This window comes from Rhincodon typus, chromosome 25, assembly GCF_021869965.1.
Source record: "Rhincodon typus isolate 14 chromosome 25, sRhiTyp1.1, whole genome shotgun sequence".
Taxonomy (NCBI): Eukaryota; Metazoa; Chordata; class Chondrichthyes; order Orectolobiformes; family Rhincodontidae; genus Rhincodon; species Rhincodon typus.
The window spans coordinates 10690489-10712826 of NC_063356.1; the positions used below are offsets into that span (position 1 = coordinate 10690489).

A 22338-nucleotide genomic window follows, 5' to 3' on the forward strand; every position below is an offset into this window, starting at 1 on the left:
ACAATGTGCCTATCTGTACAATCCCAGCCTGTAATAAAGCCCCTGGATCTGATAGTTCTAAGGGCAGCAAGGTTCTAATACAGAATGCTTTCTGCACAGATTTGCAAGATGCATTGAGCACAGAAGTCAGTCGGGTGCCTGTACACCACTAGAATGATCAAAGTAGGAGATTAGATTGAAGAGTCTCAATGCACATTTTTAAATGTTAAGTATTCAAAATACACACCACACTGTTCATCTGTTGCAGTGATTTACTTTATTGAGTTCTAAAGCATATTGTGTCATAATTTCACACTAAACAGTTTCAGGTGCCATATTAACTGGACCAGCTGTCATAAATGGATCAGTGGGACAATCAGTTACTATCAGGTGTAAATACAACAAATATTACAGAACTTCTCCAAAGTACTGGTGCAAAGGTGACAACAGGGAAGACTGTGTAATTCTAATCGAAACCCAAGGCCCGAGGAAGACAAATTCTGGAGGAAGAATAATCATAGCAGTCGACGATGACGCAGGAGAATTTTTTGTCACGATGGAACGCTTAACAAAAAATGACCAAGGGTTGTACTGGTGTGGAATTTCAAGGTTTTTGTGGGACCTGTTAAGTCCTGTGGAACTTAATGTTGCTGAAGGTAGGATGTGAATAATTTCCAGTTTTCAGTGGGCAGTTGGAATCCTGGTTAGCCAGCAGAATAATGAAAGATAACATTGAGCTAAGTGTAATGGGGCGTCTCTATTCCCACCCAGGGCAGGATGGGAATCCCACGCAGCACAAAAACTGCTGTCTCACAGCAATCCAGTAGCTGATTGGCCATTAATTGGCTGAATCAGTGTTCCTAGCTTCTGATTGGCTGAATTTCCCTGAGGGAGAGCTTCCTGTCTCTGAGACATGGAAGTCCCATCTTCAGTTCATGGTTTCTCACTTGGACCAAGCCAGTAGGCATAGGAGTAGGTGTTGGGTAAGGGAGTTTGAAAGATTATGCTAGGGTTGAGGGGTGAAATTGGAGCAGGGATTGGGATCAGACTCAGGGAAGGAGCCCTCTGATAGGCACAGCGCACCCAACATTGAGGCCACCCTCTCCACATTGCAGCTGCTGGAGCAAGAAAATATGTCAGACTGAGCATTTGGCAAGCGTCTACCCCAGTACAGGTCGAATCCCAGCGGCTGCAGGATGGCATCCTTAAGGTTTGTTTTATATTCATTCATGGGATGAGAACGTCACTGGCTGGGCCAGCATTTATTGGTCCCTAATTGCCCTGAGTCAACCACATTGCTGTGGGTCTGGAGTCTCATGTCAGCTAGGCTAGGTAAAGGTGGCAGTATCCTTCCCTAAAGGACATTAATGAGTGAGATGGGTTTCTTCCCAAAAATCAGCAATGTTTTAATGGTCATCAACTCTTAATTCCCAATTTCTTTAATTGAATTCAAATTCCACCATCTGCCGGAGCAGGATTTTTACCCTGGTCTCCGTAACATTATTTGGGTCTCTGGGTTAATAGTCTAATAGTCTAAATAGTCCAATAGTCTAGCAATAATACCACTTGGCCACCAGTTCCCTGTGGGCCATGAGTTGCCCACAATTCATGGGCATCAATTGGCCGAGCTGTGGGGTCAGCAGGCTTCATAAAGATGCAGGGGGCAGGGCAGCGTAGGTGGGCAGCAGATGTTGGATTTGATGTATCCTCTCACTTTTAAATACGTCAGCATTAAATTCAACATAAAATACCTCATATTCATATTAACTCTATCCCATCAAAGTTTCCTTCTTTTTTAGTTCCAAATCTCTGATAGCTGAGACTGACATGTAAAACAATTTTATGGCAATATGATCTAATAAAAAAAATTACACCATTTTTAACAGGTACCAAGATACCTCTTGCAGGTTCGCCTTCAGAGGAGGAAATTCTGAGGTAAATGTCATACTTACCTAAACCTGGTCCTTTCTGAACATTTATCTGCAGCTTTGTGATCACGCAAGAGACAGGAGACATTGGGAATTTGTGAGCATTGTACCATGGCTAAAACATATTCATGGCTAAAATATAAAATAATATACTCCAAAACCTTAAAATATATTCGCTATGAGAATGATGGGGAGGCTATGGTCATTGCTTTGGAACCAAGAAGGCTGAAGGATGATTTAATTGAGGCACACAAAATTATGTGGGTCTTGAGCAGAGTCAATTGGGCAATCAAACTTTCTTTAGCAGAGTGATTGATAAGCAAGCGGCATAGGGTACAGTATTTGGTAGAAGGTTGAAAGGGGAGATGGGGAATGCATGGTAAGGATCTGAAAGTCACTGCTCAAAGGGCTAGTTGAGCCAAAACCCTCTCTGGTGTCCGAATAGTCAGAGATGGGAGATGGTTTGGGAGATGCATGTCAGGACTCTATTGGTAACTCGTGCACAAATTGTTCAGGAAGTTTACATTGGTGATGGACAGATTTTCACCTCCTGGGACCCTCGCTGAGCATTTCTGATGCTGAGCTCAAGGTGGAAACTTGGGCTGGATATATGAAGTCTGCCATTTTATTTTGGTTGAATACCTGGCCAAACTGATCAGCAGTCAGTGACACCCATCTGAGCATCACAACTGGGCCCACATAATCAGCCCCACCGAATGACTACAACCTCACCCCCTACCCAACAACCCAACTACCCTCAGACCTGACTAGCCCCCCAAACCCCTGAACCCCCTCAACTTCCACCTCAACCCATTACCCACTCACATGTCTCACAAACCAAACACACTCACAAATCCATTCAATCACTCAACCATTCATAAACTCATTCACTTACAGAAAGATTTTGACTTTTAAAAGTTTAACTGAACAGGTCAGCTACTATTGTACAATGAAAGGGCTATGTGCTCCTGATTCCATCTCTTCTTGTACATTACAGTCTTCACTTTAGAGACTTCAATATCCCTTTGGAGTTACAACCGGGTTTTGAAGACATGGCCGATAAAACTATAAAAGGGTCAGGCCACAGAGACTTAATGGGCAGTGCCAATCTACTCAACAATAACACTGACCAGATAGATCTGGATCATTGCATTTAAAAATACTTGAGTGTGCACTTGAGGTACTGCAATCCACAGGGCAACAAACCAGCAGAAGGAATTTGGGATTAGGCTGGAATATTCTTTCTTGGCTGGCAAAAGGATTCTGGGCTGAATGGACTCCTTCTGTCCCACTTCTCTCTGTTTCTAACTGTAAAAATGAACATGGACCCATTGCAATAAAAACAGAAAATGCTGTAGAAACTCAGCAGGTCTGGCAGCATCTGTGGAGACAGAAAAAGAGCTAACAATTTGAGTTCAATATGACTCCTCTTCAGAACTGCCACAAAGTTTTATTTCCGATTTCCAGCATCCATAGTACTTTGCTTTAATTTGAAAGTCCTTTTGTAATATAGGAGATCTTCAGTCAATTATCTGGGAATGTGTAGGTCACTGACTGCACAAAAATGGGATGTCAGTGCTATGGAAGGGATTGTATTTTATACAGACATATTTGCAATATTGAACTAGCAGCCAGCTTCACATCTTTGCAGTTGGGAGGATCAGCAATATTAGTTGGTCACTTCATGCACTCAGATGCCCAATAGATCAGTTTGCAGTTGCAGATGTATCAATTACATATTTGTATTTCACTATCCTTTAGCTGTGCAAAATCATCAAATCAGGGCATTTGCAAAAATTTCCAGAGCATATAATGGAGCTCTGATTAGTTTTAGTTGAAGAGTTGCATATAGATTCTCTTGAGATTCCCAATGTCTTGTCATAGCTTTGCTGGTAGTTGAGAAAAATCCCAACTGAAATGTTACAAGCAGCCAAGACAGTGGGAGATCAGCTTACCATGGATTGCAATTTCACATCAGCCATTCATTACTTAGAATGATGGGGAGCAATGAAAATTTGACATGCCCAGCAGTCAGAGGCTATCTAGTCTCGATGAAATGTTAATCCATTACATTTGTCAGAAAACTGACAGGTTCAAGTCCAATATTAGTTTCATAACCTCCACTGCCCCACTCACAACACTAATCCTAATACTGGCCAGGTATGTATGGCAGTGTTCCAGCCCATCCCGTGTGTTTCTTGCCCACGGACTAAGGTTAAAATTACTCCCACTGTATTTTCATGACAAATATGTACTTCATTTAAAACCCACCAACTAACATCATTCATTTTTAGTGTTGGTTGAGTACTTAAGTCAAAACATAAAAATACATTTTGTTAACAACAAAAACCAAAATCCTGTATATAACTGCATCTATGGAGAAAACAGTTATTTTCATCCCAGTTTATGCATCTATATCAAAAACATAGCTACTATTTCTGTTACTGCTGAGGGACATGTTTTCTCAATCTCTATCTCACTTTCAATTGTATCAAGTGTTTTTTCAAGGCAAAGGTAGTTTGTAGAAGCTGATCCATGTGCAATGCTGTCATTACATTATGATGATTATTGAAAAAGAAACAAAATTTGCTACTGTATCTCTCTTGGCACATGCAACTCGGGGAATCGTGTCTTTCCAACTTGATACTTGCTGTTGCTCACTTTAATGGACAGAATGCTATGGGTCAAAGTGTGTAAAAATGCCAGGTGATCCAGGAGAACAGAAGCAGAAATGTTTGTGATTATCCACCGCGTGTGTAGCCAAACAAATCATAGATCCAAGCTAACTCTGTGCGTTCTGAAACCTATTTGATAGAAATAATTTTGTCTTCTATCTATCTAGGCAAAATTCTCTGTACTATTTTATATGGAGCATTTTACGTTGGGTATTCTTTGCCATTCTTCTCATCTGGACCATTTTAATCAAATTGAAAATATAGTTGATGAAATATTGGTAAGTTGTTGACTTTAATAATTTCTGTGTATCTTAGGTTAAATAAAAAATAATTGGAAGAATTCTCTATACTCATTATAATTATTTTAAAAGAGATAATGTAACCATGCAAACATCATATTTCTGAAATCAGCATTCATCTTACTCAGAGAATATTATCAGAAAAGACATTTTATTGACCCAGTTTTCAAAGCTTAATCATAGATACATTTATTTTATTAACCTCCTAAATGTAAAGTACTTTATATTCAGAATATTAAATAGATGAATATTTTACAAAAGCAGAATGATAATTCCAGAACATACATTTCAAGATGTCCCAAAATACAAGGGGGAGTTCTTACTTTAATATAAAGTGTGCGGGCAGCTGGTTAAAATGTCTAAAATTGATGGTTGTATTATGAAACTGAAGGCAGCCCACAAACTTCTGCATTGACTTCAGCTCAATTTCCTCTGCACAGAAGATCCCCTGGGGATAGGGAGGGTGATAAGGTCTCGTTCTACGTGACTGCATTATTTGCCCCCATAAATACCCCGCCTTGCCAAGAAAACACTAACCGCGCTATGAGACAGTCCAGGGATATAGACACCTGGCAACACCAACACCATCAGCAAGGATGGCACCCTCAAACTACTGGATCTCTGCCTCACAAACCACTTCACCTTCAACGACAAGGTATACAGACAAATCATCGGAACACCCATGGGATCACTGGTATCAGGATTAATAGCGTAAGCGTAGTTCAAAGACTGGAATGGACAGCCCTTCCCACCATCCAAACAAAACAATGGATCCATTATATGGATGACACCTTTGTCATTATCAAACGCTCTAAACTGGAAGAAACTAATCTACTCATAAACAACATCCTCACTGGCATAAATTTCACCCGGGAAGAGGAGAACAACAACAGTCTTCCCTTCCTGAACATGATGCTCAAATGTAAGGCCAACAGTGATCTCCCAACCAGCATACACAGGAAGGTCACCCATATGGATCGGGTGCTCAACTACAATAGCTATCATCCCAATACCCACAAACGAAGCTGCATCAAAACACTGTTCAAGCGAGCTGCAACACACTGCAGCAACCCGATGCTATGCAAAGCTGAGGAAGAACACCCTTACAGCGCCTTTAGAAACAACGGTTACCCAAAAAGCATCGTCTGTCCATACCTACAAAACAGACCACAACAGGAAGCCACAACACATCCAGAGACAACAGTCACTCTACTATACATTAAGGACGTATCTGAGATGACCACCAGATTACTCCGCCCTGAGGAATCATGGTAGCCCACAAACTAACAGCTACACTTCAACAGCTATTGACAAGAATAACGAATCTAACAACGACAGCTAACAGAACCAACGTTATTTACAAGATACCATGCAAAGACTGCCAAAAACATTACATAGGGCAGACCAGAAGGAAACGAGAGATTAGGATTCACGAACGCCAACTAGCCACCAAGAGACATGGCCAACTATCGCTCATTTCAATACACATGGACAAAGAGGGACGCCAATTCAACTGGGTCTTTGTAGCCATCCTGGGACAAGCCATCCAAAGACAAGCGCAAGAATTCCTGGAGGCCTGGCACTCAAACCAGAACTCCATTAACAAACATGTAGAGCTGGACCCCATACACCAACCATAAAGAAACAAACCCAGAAATGATGCCACCCACGCCAGCAAATGGAGACACATAAATAACAAGCAGGACAGAACAGAAACGCTTTACTGGAGGCGCACTGATGATGTCACCTGGTATGGTAACAAAACATCTGCCAACAAACTTACCAGCTGAGCGAGCAAGTCAACATCCGCAGGGTGATAACACTAATACACAAAGACCTCACTATCACTTTGTGATTTCTGAATGTCACTGCATTTAGAAAAGAGTTTTGAGAAAATTACCAAGGAAAACAGGCTGTGACGACAATGAAATTTGAGGGACTGAACATCTGATAGATTAGAAATTCTTAAAATGCTGAAATCTTACAACTATTTCCTTGCCCAAGTGATTGCTTTTTATTCAAAGCCCCATTCTGAGAATGTGTTTGTACTGTGTTAGTAGAAGGGGGGCATGAAGTCAGCATGGACAGAGTGTGAAGAATGTGAGAGTTATAGAGGCTTGAAGGGTTGGGTTGTAGGATTCTTTTCTATATTTTATTGTTTATTTTTGAAACTTCAGCACAGTGCCAACAGTGTCAGGACAAGCTGCAGATCAGGATGTCCTACCTCCCTGTCCTCAATAGGTCATTAAACCACTTCCAGAAAGAGTGTTTCCCTTCTTCTGACTTCCTCAGTGACCTCCAACCACCTCGCTATTGCAGGCTTTTATCCAATGCCACTGGCAAAGTACTCAATAGCCTTAACATATCAAAGTGATGGACTGAAGTGGAAGGCCATTCAGCCAACAATCTTGCTCACCCACTGTCAGCATTGGACACTAAAAGGAAAGTTTTATTTCTATAATCTGCCTTTGACCCAGTATCAAAAGAACAGAAACAAATGAAAACAGAAATTTCAGGAAGGAAGGACAATGGACTGAAATGTTAACCCTGTTTCAGTCTCCACATATGCTGTTCACATCTGCTGAGTTTCACCCGCAATTTCTGTTTTTGGTTGTTTCAGAATTCCAGCACCTACAATGCTTTATTTTATCTCAGAAGAGCAGAACCTAAATAAGATTGATTAATATGATTTTAAGAGAAGAAAAAGATTTGCATTCTGCAGCATGTTGATTCCTATAGCTCAGGGAAAGAAACAGCATTAAGTTTAAGGAGGGCCCACTCTCTCCAGGACACCCTTGTCCGCTCCACACTCCCCACCAGCCCCACCACCCCCACCACTTTTCCCTGCAACCGCAGGAAGTGCTACACCTGCCCCTACACCTCCCCCCTCACCCCCATCCCAGGCCCCAAGAAAACCTTCCACATCAAACAGACGTTCACCTGCACATCTGCTAATGTGGTATACTGTATCCGCTGTTCCCGATGTGGTCCCCTCTACTTCGGGGAAACCAAGTGTCGGCTTGGAGACCGCTTTGTGGAACACCTACGCTCGGTTTGTGACAAACGACTGCACCTCCCAGTCGCGAATCACTTCAACTCCCCCCCCTACTCCTTGGATGACATGTCCATTCTGAGCCTCCTTCAGTGCCACAATGATGCCACCTGAAGGTTGCAGGAATAGCACCTCATATTTCGCTTGGGAACCCTGCAGCCCACTGGTATCAATGTGGACTTCACAAGCTGCAAAATCTCCCCACCCCCCGACCGCATCCCAAAACCAGCTCAGCTCATTCCCGCCTCCCTAACCTGTCCGTCCTTCCTCCCACCTATCCACTCCTCCTACCTCAACCCCACTCCCACGTCCTACCTACCAGCCTCATCCCCGCCCCCTTGACCTGTCCGTCTTCCCTGGACTGACCAATCCCCACCCTAACTCTCCACCTACACTCACCTTTACTGGCTCCATCCCCGTCTCCTTGACCTGTCTGTCTCCTCTCCACCTATCTGCTCCTTTATCCATCTTCCATCCGCCTCCCCCTCTCTCTCTATTTATTTCAGAATCCCCTTCCCCTCCCCCACTTCTGAAGAAGGGAGCAGACCTGAAACTTTAGCTTTCCTGCTCCTCTGATGCTGCTTGGCCTGCTGTGTTCATCCAGCTCTACACCCTGTTATGTCAGCATTAAGTTTGAATTGTGTTGCGTTCAAAATTGATCTTTTCACTAAATATATTTTCTTAATTCAGTATTTTCTCCTTTTAATTGATTGTGTTATAACTTAATCTTTGCTAAGAACAAAATGACTTTGAACACAATGCTTGCTTTCTATACAACGACATTTGAAATATCCTTTGTTTTTGTTTCCAGGACAATAGGATCTGTGACTTTAGCTGACCGTGTCGTCAGCATCTTCAGTGCACCTTGGAATATCCAGTCAATCAAACAGCAAAACCATCTCCATCATTCGCCATGTGTAGAGCATGGACTGACTGAGAAATATTATGCAATAACACTGCAATGTTCTTCCAAAGTCATTCATTCTCTTTAAGGGTCAAGATGACCCAATGTAGGGTAAACACTGCAAATAGGTCCCTTGCCGTATAATTTGAAACCATCAACAAGGTTAGACTAACCCTCAGTGTTAGAGGAGAGCTGAATAGTTCCAATGAAGCCAGAAGATGGGATGTTGAAAAATATTTGGAATTACTCAATTTGTGGGGAATTTCTCTTTGCAGCCATTCAGTGGCAGTGATTCATTTGAGTGATGCATATCTGCATCAGTGCCTGAACCACAACTCCCTGTTTCAATTTCCATTAATGGATGGATGTGTGAGCACTCACACTAACTGCAATTTTCATCTTATAAATTTAAATGGATGCCACAATAACTACTATTAGCTTGTACACAATAAAGACTTTTAGATTAACAATAGATGTTTGCCAAAGCATCAAATCATCATCCCATAGTGTTGATAACTGAAATGCCTATTTTCCATTTAATACATTTGTACCTGCAATGTATATTATGGACTGGAAATTTTTCTGGGGTTCTCTTGAGTTTTTGTCCCATTGTCCTGTCAAAGTTATGCCAGAAACTTGGGAGAACCACCATGGAATTCCATGAAATATTTACCTGGCAACTTTTCTTTATTCATTCACAAGATATGGGCATCACTGGCTAAATCAGAATTAATTGCCCATCCCTAATTGCCCAGAGGGCAGTTCAGAGCCAACCACATTGCTGTGGTTCTGGATTCACATGTTGGTCAGACCAAGTAAGAATGGGTAGTTTCCTTTCCTAAAGGACACTAGTGAACCAGATGGGTTTTTTTTCTGACAGTCGACAATGGATTCATGATTATTGTTAGACTGTTAACTCCATATTATTAATGAATTCAAATTCCTGTGGTGGGGATCGAACCCGGGTCCCCAGAATACTACCTGGATCTCTGGATTCAGTGTCTAGCAATAATACTGCTAGGCTATCGCCTTCACTCTGAGTTTCTGAGTTTGTGCTTTTTTCAGAGAGCCTCAATAAGTGGGTGGCGGGGGGAGACTCCCAGGGAATTCAGGCATGATTCCCCATTCATTCCATTTAATGGTAAGGAAAACTTGCCTGCTTGCCCAAAATATATGCGTGTGATGCACTCTCCAGGTAAGAGAGGCTCTCGGTCAAGAATTCGTTTCGTAGTTTGAACTGCTTTCTTATTTGTGCTCCATAACTACTGATGTTGCAGTTTCTAGCTCCTACCAATTATGCTGAACCTTTCAATAAACTAGAATCTGATTACTACTGGTAATTTTTGCAATGCATTCCCATTCTTCATTACCTTCCACTGCAACACATTCACAGTATTGTATATCACCACAGCCGTCAAGGTCACACAATTATCAGATCACACAAAGAAATTCAATGTTACACTCTCCACAATTTCTGCCCAAACCAATCCATCCAGAGATGTTATGACACACCTCTGGAGCAGGTGGGATTTGTATGCAGGCCTTGAACCAAGGTAGGGGCACTACCACAGCACCATAACAATCCATAATGCAGTCTTTGTTAGAACACTTAATAGCCAGGAACTGCGCTTACTCATCACTTAAGCACAGCAGGTGGGATAGCTCCTGATGTTGGAGTTCCAATAGACCCCTGAGCAAACAATGCTCTTCACCAATGCAGAGAGAGTAGAATCTTTGTAAGGAGAGAGTGAATACCTTCAATGAAGACAGGAGACAATCAGCAGGTCTGGCAGCATCTGTTCAGAAACAGAGTCATTTTGGACTCAAAAGGTAAACTTTGTTTCTCTGTCCACAGATGCTGCCAAACCTACTGATATTCTCCAGCAATTTTCTGTTTTAATTTCAGATCTCAACTTCTATCATACTTTGCTTTCATTAAGATAGGGACGTCGCTCTACAGTTTTCAAACTAATCCAATAAGAAAACTGATCTTGCTTGCCAGGCTGTGCTTTATCCACTCTTCTGATTTTGGATAAAAATAAACATAATGTCATGGAAATGTCAGTCTCTCGCTCCTTCACCCACTGATATACAATAAATAATGTCTAGATAAGAATTGATTTTATAGTTTATGTGGCATCAAAAACTGCATGCAATCTGAATCCAAAGATGTGCAGGTTAGGTGGATTGGCCATGCTAAAATGTCCAGGGATGTGTAGGTTAGGTGGATTAACCATGGGAAATGCAATTATAGGGATAGGGCAGAGGGGTGGGTCTGGGTGGAATGCTCTTCAAAGTGTCAATGTGGACTTGATGGGCCAAATGACCTGTTTCCACATTGTAGGGAATCTATGATTCTATGAATTTCAGTGACTCAGTACCAATGCATCCTGAAACTATTAGTTTCAAGGTGTGGACCAGAATTATGGGTATTGTTTGCCAAATTCATTTCAGGCAGGTTACTGTCAATCAGATTTGAATCAAGCACTCGATCCTGGCAGAAAATTAAGCTACTATATTGCTGCAATGTTAGATTAGCCCTTTCAGCTATTCCCTGTTACTATTTTTATATCTCATGAAGTTATATTTGCATCACTTGAATTGCAATTAAAGAAGAAAGAAACATGTCATCTACCAAGTAAGGAAAAAAAAGTTGAGCAGTTCTGCAACGCCTTTCAACCCCATCTGCTATCCTAAAGCATTATACAGCCAATAAAATCCTTATTTCTTGAAATAGAGTCACGTGAATGACATAACAGAGGAAACACAATAGTCAATTTACGTCTAATAGGAATCCCATAGCAACAATGTACCAATAGCAGAAAATTTCTTTTCTTCTTGCATTCATTAAACGATAACTATTGTCAAAGACACCAAGGATAATTCTCCTGATCTTGTTTGAAATAATACAACAGGATCTTTTATATCTATCTCAGAGGAAGACAGGGCCTCTGTTGCTCCATCTAATGGACAGGATCTCTGACAGTGCAGCACTCCCACAGTACTATGTGGATATCAGCCATGATTATTTTGTTCAAATCCTGAAGAGAGACTACCAAAGCCTTCTGACTTAGTGTGAAAATGCAACAATTGAGCCACAGCTGACACAGCACGGATGCTGTCTGGAGGGTCAGTGTGGACTCAATGGGCCAATGGCCTGCTTCTACACTGTAGGGATTCTACAAAAGTATGAAAAGTAAATTAAGCACATCACAAAGCACATCTTATGGAATGCAAAATTCAAATGATTTAACAGATACTATGGAGGTTGTATGATTTTAACATAGTTCTCAATAGTCATTCTGCCACTAACAATTAAACAGTTGATCCAATTTTTCAAACAACACTAAGAAGGAAAATAATTAGACTTTTTTGCAGCACCACAGTGTTATACAATGAACATGGGGCTGGTGATTCTTCTTTCAAACCAGACATTTTGTAAGATCTCAGGACGTTATAACTGTAAAGTGTTCCTTCCGTCCTCGTATGTGGTAATTTCAACCTCACAAGTGTTAAAGGGAAGGAAATGACTGGTCAGAGACTGCATTCCAGAAGCAGGGACACTGAAGTAAAGATTTGAGTGTGGAACGTGGAGCTGTAGAACATTAAAACAATGAGTTGCTCCTTTCTCTTGTCCATTGTTTTCCTATCAGGTAAGAAAGTAGTGGTGTTTGGATTTTTGGGAGTTATGGAAAGGTGTACTTATGTCATTCTGATAGGAAATGTGATCGGCTGAAAGCGTTGTGACATTGAGGCTAAGAAATATATTTTGCTTTTCAGGAGGGGACTGTTTTCAAAATCATCAGTGATTGTCTTTAGAGAAAAAGATTAACACATCCCTTATTTTATATATGAACAATACAATGGAATCTTATTTTCACAAACTCAAATCTCCTGCTTTATTACTTATTTTGTTTTGGTTGATGTAAAATTAGAATTTTAAACCAGGTGAATTTTAGTTAGATTAGTTTACTGATTGTGCTGAATTTGTAATAATGTGATTTAACACTGGGTAGAATTACTGCTGTTCAAACCTCTTTACATTGACTGACTTGTTCAATTGATCATAAAGTTTTAATTCAGGGATTAGTCAGAGAAAAATCAATGAATTTTGTGTTAGAACTGATGCAGATTAAGTGTGATCATCAAATGTGATTCTCCTTAATTCTGCGTTCCTTCTGACTTTCACAAATACCAATGCAGAAAAGTGAGAAAGTTTTCTTTGATCATCTTGCTATATTTTAAAATGATGGTTAATCATGGAAATGTTTCCTCGATGTTTTAAATAAACTTGTCTGTAAAATATGGTTACAGAATGAGATATGTGGAAAAAGTTCTGTCTTTGAGGAGTGATATGAAACCTTCTGTATAAATTCAGTGAAGCAGCTTTGTACTCATCATGACTGAACATCATGTTGACTTAATTAGCACATTGAAGGTCAAAATCTTACAAATAGTTGATTGCAGCAGTTGCAGGTTCTGCCATTTTATATGTCCTTTTTATTTATTTATTTGACCTTTCAAATATTGAAATTTTTTTTTCAACTACTAATAAGCCGCATTTGCTTATGTTCAGTGCCAATGAGATACATTAAGTATCATTAACAAACAGAGGACTCCACTTTGGCTCCATTTCCAACTTCTTTATTCTCCACTGCCACACACCCACAATCCAACCCTTCTCGGTTCCAAGACTTTGGCCAAAAATAAAATTGTTACTTAAAGGAAAAGCCCACCAGATATTCTGCACTGATATCTTTCCCCACCACCTGTATAAAATAGCCAAGAAATCACAACCATCAGAAAATACAAAATGCAACAGTGGCCTTAAGGAGTGGTGCACAGATACATTATGTCATCACAACCATTTTTCCTGGTACCTTCATCTCAATGCAAGTGAGATTAATGTAAGTGGCTTGATGGGTCAAAGATGACTCACCCATAGCTGTGTTGCAACATTGAAAGTCTGCAGCCAAACTTGGAAATTCAAAGCTGTTGGAAAAAACCTTCTGCATCTGTAGTTATCTGAAAAACAGAACAGTATCCATTCACCCCACGTCAAGCAGAATGGATTCATTTGTCAAAGTAGCTCAGTCAATAAAAGTTTTATATATATTGAATACATAAATTTTTTGAGCTATGCCGATAGTTTAATGCTGATCTAAAGAGATGGGGCAAAAACTCTTGGATGTCATTGCAACAACAGCCCCTCTTCCTCCAGTACAGAAATAAGGGCCACTTATTATAGCTCTTTCTTGAACAAAGTACAGCTTACGTCTTTTGTTAGAGTTTACTTGTTTCAATTTGTTGATGTCAGTTTTCTCAGATTTTAGAACAGGTTATCAGTTAATTTTGTTTGAAGAGTATTAAATTTTCAAAATTCCAATTTTCCCTATTTTTAAAACACAATTCACACCAATCAACATTTAAGAAGAACAAATCTTATCATCAAGAAATAGATTCACTCATGGTTAAAATAATATTTGGAAGCTCATTCTGGCCAGGCAATGTTATTCCAAACATGATAATTCAATCATAAAGATTCTGAAATTAAACATTTACCCAGGACTCTTCCCTCAAACTACAATATTGGCTTGTACAGTATTTTAAGGAAACGGGAAATGAGCTATGTCATTTGACTTGATATTTCTTCTTCAATTGGCTTTTATCAAACAATTGCAAAAAAGTTTTTTTTTTAACCAAGCTCCTAAGAAACAAATTCTAAATCAGCATTTCTTTCTTTTAAGGAACTGAGGGTCCTTTCTGTAACCACACAAGTCTCAAACTGATAATATCGCCATACATTCCCAATATGTAAACTGAACTCACACTATCTCCAGATTTCGAGTTCCTTAATTTGCACAAGACAACATTGAGCAACTAATAAACAAAAATGAACACAAACCAGACCACAAAGAGTTAACATTCAGTTCAGGAACCACAGCACAAAAAGGTGGTCTCTCTTTCTCTCTCTCTGACAACTGACGAACACTTTTTTTACTTTCTTCCAAACTCAGGTTTTAACTTTCTGCTTTGCTCGGAGTGACAGTGAGATATATAACTAGTTTTACAACCAATCTTTCACATTCCAAAGCCAGCAGCTACAGCACACAGCCACAATAAGGGAGTCTAACTCCATACCTCTCAGCTGTGATAAATATCTGCTGACCAAAGAATTTCTGTTTTAATTATTCAGTTTGGTTCAGGAGCTGCTAATTCTGGCCCAACCAGCATTCTGTTGGGCATCTTTTGTTTCTCTCTCAAATGGATCTGTTAACATTTTGAATATGAAGCAGTCCAATCCAAATGTGTATGAGGCTCGGCCAGATTGCCACAAGGCACTACAATCCACATGTGAATGCATCATTGAATAATATAGGTCTTGGTGACACGATTAATATCTCACAGGATCGCTAGCTTAATTATGATTTGTGTGAAGGCTTTAGAAGATGGTATGATGTTGTAAGTGGCCATGTTACAAGTGATTATCTTGCCATGCCTGTAAGGGCACCTGAATACTGGGCATTTGGCAGCAGTTAGTGTATGAGGAAACATTTTGGGCATTGCATATTTTCTCAATTCTTGTGACACTATTGTAAAGAAAAGCTTGCCACTGAAGCTTTTTGTCCTGCGTGCAGCATGACAAGCATAAGTCTGAGGGTGCTAATAACTCCACGAGAAACCAATTTAAGATGATCAGTCAAATGTGTAACATTTACACTTACTAGAAAGAATATCACTTTATGCACAAAGATCCGCTTTCCACAACCAAAAGGACTATGTTGCACTTTTTTTGAATTACCCAGGAACTTGGAAAGTCTGTAATTCTCAGTTTCTTTCTCCATGCTGCCCCCTCGACCAATCAGCTCGACTTGCCAACCAATCTCCTGAAGTATAAATTGTTGTGATTGCTGAACTAGTTCATTGAACGTGGAGTCCCAGGTAGACAGGATAGTGAAGACGGCATTTAGTATCCTTGCCTTTATTGCTCAGTGCAGTGACTATAGGAGCACAGAGGTCATGTTGCAGCCGTTTGGGACATTGGTTAGGCCACTTTTGGAGTACAGCGTTCAATTCTGCTCTCCCTGTTCTCAGAAAAGAGTTGTGAAATTGGAAAGCATGAAGAAAAGATTTAAAAGGATGATGTCAGGGTTGGAGGGTTTGAGCTATAGGGAGAGGCTGAATAGGCTGGAGTTATTTTCCCTGGAGCATCAGAGGCTGAGGGTTGACCTTATAGAAGTTCATAAAGTCATAAGTTGCATGGATAGGCTGAATAGTCAAGGTCTTTTCTTGGGCATTGCAAGAGGTCGGGGTAGAGGCGTTCAAATCTGGAGGGCATAGGTTTAAGGTGAGAGGGGAAAGATTTAAAAGGGACATCAGGGGCAACTTTTTCACACAAAGGGTGGTGAGTGTATGGAACAAGCTGTCAGAGGGGGTGATGGAGACTGGTACAATTGCAACATTTAAAAGGCATCAGGATGGGTATATAAATAGGAACGGTTTAGAGGGATATGAGCCAAATGCTGGCAAATGGGACTAGATTTATTTAGAATATCTGGTCGGCATGGACGAGTTGGATGAAGGGTCTGTTTCCGTGATGTACATCTCTATGACTCTATTATTCTACATGAGCTTGAAGTACTAGTATTAAGGCTTTGTCTTCTCTGTTACTCCCTTTCTTTTTGACCACACACTTTCAAACCAGATGGGTTTGGTGGGGTTCCCATTAGCTTTATCCATTTGGTCAATTCATTTCTTATATTATGTTTGGTCACTGTCCTCTCCCCGTTCAACTATGGAGCTCTTTCACATCCCTGGGATAAACAAGAGCCCATTGATTGTCCACTACACATGGCACAACTCCCTACTCTACTTTAGTTCTTTCAGTACCAGAACTTACAGCCGGGATCAACTACGGAGTTTGTTCTCTACCTGAAGAGTGATAATTTTAAACATACTTACCACATAGTCGATCGCAGACCAGTGCAGCACCCTGTTCACAACAATTGTTGGAGATGGATTTTAAAAAGGAGTCAAAGTCTTATGCTCAGCTGCACAAATTGCTCTCTATTTGGAGCTCCTTATCCCAGCAGTCTGGGAGAGGTCTCTAGGACACTTTATCCTTCCCGATAAAGTACCGGGTATTTATACATTCCACTCTAAAATGGTTACTTATGACATTGACATTAGCACTTGCCACCTGCCCTATGATCATTATGTCCCTGTCTAGACATTTGCCAGCTGTATCAGCACAGAGGTTCAGTGGTTAGCATCGCTGCCTCACAGCGCCAGGAACTCAGGTTTGATTCTAGCCTTGGGTGACTATCTGTGTGGAGTTTGCACATTCTCCTTGTGTCTCTGTTTCCACCCACAGTCCAAAGATTATGTAGGTTAGGTGGATTGGCCATGCTAAATTGCCTATAGTGTCCAGGAATGAGCAGGCTTGATGGATTAGTCTTAGAAAATGCAGGCTTACAGGATGGGGGGGTGGGCCTAGGTGGGATCCTTCTGAAGGGTCAGTGTGGATTCGATGGGCAAAATGGCCTGCTTCCATATTGTAGGGATTCTATGATTCTGAGTGAGTGCTATTTATTCCCTTGTGAAGTTGTGATTATTTTCCTGAGGTCACATTCCCGGTAATTTCAACTCAATGTTAGTGGGATCAATTCTACTGTACTCAAATACTCAGGTTATTGCAGAACCACATTAAATGAAGTGGAATCCACCTCAAGGGGCCTCAAAATTAAAGTTGGTTGAAGAGACACACAGAAGACATTCTCAAGGACCTAAGCTAGTAGAAGACAGCAATAACATGAGAAATAATTGAAAATAGTGAATAAGTAACTACTCCAACACGGAAAAATTAATTTATTTTCCTATGGACTTTTGTCTTAATTACTGATAATCACTTAATTGTTACGATAAAAGACTGAGGTCTATGCAACACAAAGTGACCACAGAAACAAAAGTGCAAAACTGTGCCACTTTACAATGTGCATTGTAAAGACAAAAGGAAAATGTAATTGAGATTTAGGTGTAATCACATCTTTTCACCTCGAACAGCAGCACCCACTGCAAGCCAGTTTGCCCTGTATCAAGGTGCTAATCATTCAATCCCAGCTCTGGGACATGTCATTAATACAACAGACACCAGATTCCCAAAGCAATTGTTCCAATCAGAACTCTGCTGTGGGAGGATGCTTTCACATGGAGAGCAGAAATGTTTTGGGGGTGTCTTCAAAATTTTCCTGATGAAGATTTTTATTTCTTTATTCATTAACGGGATGAGGGTGTCGCTAGCTAGGCAGCATTTATTGCCCAACTCTAATTGCCTAGAGGGCAGTTCCAGAGTCAACCACATTGCTGTGGGTCTGGAGTCACATGTAGGCCAGACCAGATAAGGATGGCACTTTCCTTTCCTAAACGGCATTAATGAACCAGATGGGTTTTTCCCGACAATCGACAATGGATTCATGGTCATCATTAGCTTTTTAATTCCAGATATTTTTTATTGAATTCAAATTCTACCATCTGCCATGATGGGATTCGAAACCAGGTCCCCAGAACGTTATCTGGCCTCTGGATTAACAGTCCAACAATAATACCACTAGGGCCATCACCTCCCCATTAAGTCAAATATAACCATGACTCATGAGAGTCCCTGGTTTGTGACCTACCAAAATGGAGAAGACTTGTTTCAGGAAGGCAACCAACATGTTTAGCAATTTTGTTGGGAACTGAAGAGTTGAAGTCAAAATATTGGAGGAAGTGCACAAGTCTCCAAAGAAACCCTTCCATGATCCTTCAAGCAGCATGTGACAGGGTCTGCAGATGCACATTGGAGAAGCTCAGAATCCATTGAATCAGAGTGGAAGCAAGCCTTTGGTGCCAGCAAACTGCCTTAGAAAAAGGTAATATTCTGATCTCTGGTGTTTTTGAAAGCCCTACAGTTTGCACTTTCTTGTATTTACCCTGTCCTGTGATGCCTAAACGCACCTCATGTCATATCTTGTTTTTGCATCAAATCTTCAAACAACAGCAACTGACAGAGCAAGTCTGTTTCAAAGATAGATATAGATGTGGGATTTAGCCACACAAACAGCTTCACTTTATATTTCTTGTGTTCAATAACAGGAAATCTCAGGATGACTCAGGCAGAACAAACTGGTCTGCAAACGCAGCACCATAAAAAATCTGAGATAACAAGGTGTAGAGCAGGATGGGAAGAGTCTAGGCCCGAAATGTCAGCTTTCCTGCTCATCTGATGCTGCTTGGCCTGCTGTGTTCATCCAGTTCTACATCTTGTTATCTCAGATTCTCCAGCATCTGCAGTTCCTACTATCTCTGAAACTATTGAATTCCTGTTGGTTAAACTTTGCACTAGACTGCACATCCGAGCAAAGTGTTCTGGGTGCAATTGTTTCCAACTCCATCTGTCCCAGCTCTGAGTCTCTTCCCTCCCCACAATCAACTCACTAATTCTAGAACTGTCTCTGCTCCCTCTCTTCCACCAAATTCTACATTCGCACCATCAGTTCCATTCCTTTCAGTTCTATTCCTGTATTTGTCTGAAGTCTCTAGTGCTGCTATAGCATACCTTCTTACCTGAAAGAAAAGCAACGTGACAGCCATGGATATTACATGGCTGGGTGACAGCTAACACAGCAATGGGAATATTTATTTCTCAGACTGGAGGAAGGTATATGATGGGAGTCCCCACTGGTCACCAACAGGACTACTGCTTTTCTTGATACATTTTAATGATGCAGACAGGGAAGTACAAGAGACAACAAGGTGCAGGGCTGGATGAACACAGCAGGCCAAGCAGCATCAGCGGGTACAGTTTCAACATTTACAGATGAAATAAGGCTTGTAAACATTGTGAACCATGAATAAATAGTAAAAGAAAACTTCAAGAAAGCATATACGTTATGGTGGAATGGGTAGAGAGGTACATTTTGCAATTTAAAATTGAAAACTGTGGAGTGATTTGTTTAGATAGGAAGAATGAGGAGAGGCCATGTAAATTAAAGGCTACAATCTAGAGGTGGCAGAAACCTGGTTTTCTAAGAGCACAAATTGTTGTCTGTGTCAGGGAAGTTTGGGGAACTGGTCAATGGAGCATACAGCTTTCTAAATAAATGCATAGAGCGTTGCATATAAGCTTTTACATACACTGGTTTAGTCTCAACTGGAACATCACGTCCAATTCTGGGCACCTTACTTTAGGAAGGGTATGATGACATCAGAGATGGTGCTGAAAAGATTAACAAGGATGGTTCCTCGGATGAGTGTTATAGTTATGTGGATATGTTGGAGAAGCAAGTGATGTTTTCTATCGAGAAGTGAAAGTTGAGAAGAGATTATTTAGAGATGTTCAAAATCTTGTGGTCTATTGTATAAGGCAATGATTCTGAATGGATTAAGTCGGTGGCTCCATTAGGGTCCACACAATCTGATAATGTTATACTTTCTTGGGTAGAGAATGGAAAAGTCGTGCTTGAGATCCCAATGCAGTCAGGCTAGATTCCAGATTCCTGATGCTTAATTATTCCTTACTAGTTGGAGTAACTTATAGCCACTGCTATCATGCATTAAACTGCATCCTGTTGTTAGCACAAGTGCCTCTTCTTGTTCAGACTCGCTACTGCATCATCCTCCACCACTGGTTACCAAATAGGCTCTCAGACACAGTTTAGAAATAAGAAATCGGGGCTGCACTCATCCATTTCCTGGGAGTGAACACAGCATGTCTGGCAGCATCTGTAGACAGGGAAACAGAATTAACCTTTTGAATCCAATATGACTCCTCTTCAGATCCCACTAGATACTGAGAAACTGTACACATTGTTGAGAAATAGAAAGCATTAATTTACTGCAAACGGCAAAAGAACTGAAGGCGACTTGATGTAAAATTACTTTACACAGCAAGTGGTTAGAAATTGGAATGTGCTAGCTGCGAGAATAACTGAGGCAGGTTCCCTATCCAATGAGAACTGGATCATCGACTGAAAATAAAATAAATTATAGGGCTATGAGGCAATTGCTTCTATGTTCTTTCATTATTGGAAACCAAGGTAAAGAGCTGAGGCCCATGCCTGAGGAAATCACCACAGAAAAATATCCAAAACTGCACCATAGATTTCTCCAATGTGCGTTGTAAAGATAACATGAAACGGTAGTTGAGATTCAGATTTACCTCCAACAGCTGCACCCTCTACCAAGCCAGTTTGCCCTGTATCAAGGTGCAAATCACTCAAACCCAGCTCTGGGGCATGTCATTTATATACAGGTCACCAGATTCCCAAAGCAACTGTTCCAATTGGAATTCTGCTGTGGCAGGATACTTACAGGAGGGACGTCTTCCAAGCATTCCTGAAGATATCAAACAGAAGCATGACTCATAGGAATCCATGGCTGGGGAAATGGAGAAGACTTGGTTCTGAGTGAACAAAAAGAATAATGAGACAAATGAGTTACAGGAAGGACAATGAGGAAGGCAGTCAGCAAGAATGAAGGAGAGGAGAGTCAAAAAAAAATCAAAAGAAGATCGCAGAAAAATAGTGTGGAACACAAGAGAGAAGGAAATATCAATGTTAATGTCCGTATGTTTCTTTCAAGTGTAAAATATTATGTTTTAAAGTTTACTGTGTTTTTATATTTACAGCTTCAATCAGTGGACCAGAAGAAAAAGCTGCACAAACGGGAGGATCAGTCAAAATCAAATGCAGATATGACACATATTTTAGCAATTATCAGAAATACTGGTGCAAAGGCTACTACAGGAGAAGCTGTAATGTTTTAGTACAAACCAATGGCCCTGAAAGGAAAAGTCATGATGGCAGAATAAAAATTACAGCTGATAATGCAAAAGGACAATTTACAATACATATGAACCAGATAACAGAAAATGATAAGGGATGGTACTGGTGTGGAATAGAGAGACCTCACCTTCTGGATTCAATGTCTCCCATACAACTTAAAGTTCATGGAGGTAAGGCACAAATATATGCTAACTAGTCTGTTTACTTTTCAATAATATATTTTTGTTCAATAATGAGTTGATATAAGATCCTGACTTTTCAGTAATGTGTTAAAACTATAATATTGTAAACTGGAGTAATAGTTAAAAGCAATTTGTTGCTGTTTGGTTTTTCTATCGAATCAGCATTTCATTTTTATCTCAGTAAACACAGCCAATTCATCTTCACAGTTTATTACAAAGCTATAACATGAGGCTAATGCACTTTCAAATAATAACTTTACTTATAATTTTGAACAGGTCGAAAGATATTTCCGAAGGATGATGAAAAACAAAGGTAAATATCAAATGTATTTGAACAGGTGTGCTTTAAGCATTTGTTTTATTTCTGTACTACTGGAATAATGAGAGGTATCAGGGAGTCATAGAGATCTAAAGCTCGGAAAAAGGTACTTCATCCCATCAAGTCTGCACTGGTCAAAAACAAACACTTAACTATTTCAGCCCCATTTTTCAGCA

At 40.4% G+C, this 22338-nt stretch overlaps 1 protein-coding gene across 1 annotated transcript in view; it reads left to right on the plus strand.

Moving 5' to 3' along the window:
* The window catches only part of LOC109931794 (polymeric immunoglobulin receptor-like), a 42627-nt gene extending 33040 nt beyond the window's left edge, over positions 1 to 9587 (plus strand). The window contains exons 5-8 of the mRNA XM_048611812.1: positions 303 to 635; positions 1866 to 1914; positions 4750 to 4860; positions 8745 to 9587. Of these exons, the coding sequence (XP_048467769.1) occupies positions 303 to 635; positions 1866 to 1914; positions 4750 to 4846 (479 nt within the window). The 3' untranslated portion in view covers positions 4847 to 4860; positions 8745 to 9587. The remainder of the gene's footprint in view (positions 1 to 302; positions 636 to 1865; positions 1915 to 4749; positions 4861 to 8744) is intronic.
* Positions 9588 to 22338: the final 12751 nt, after the last annotated feature.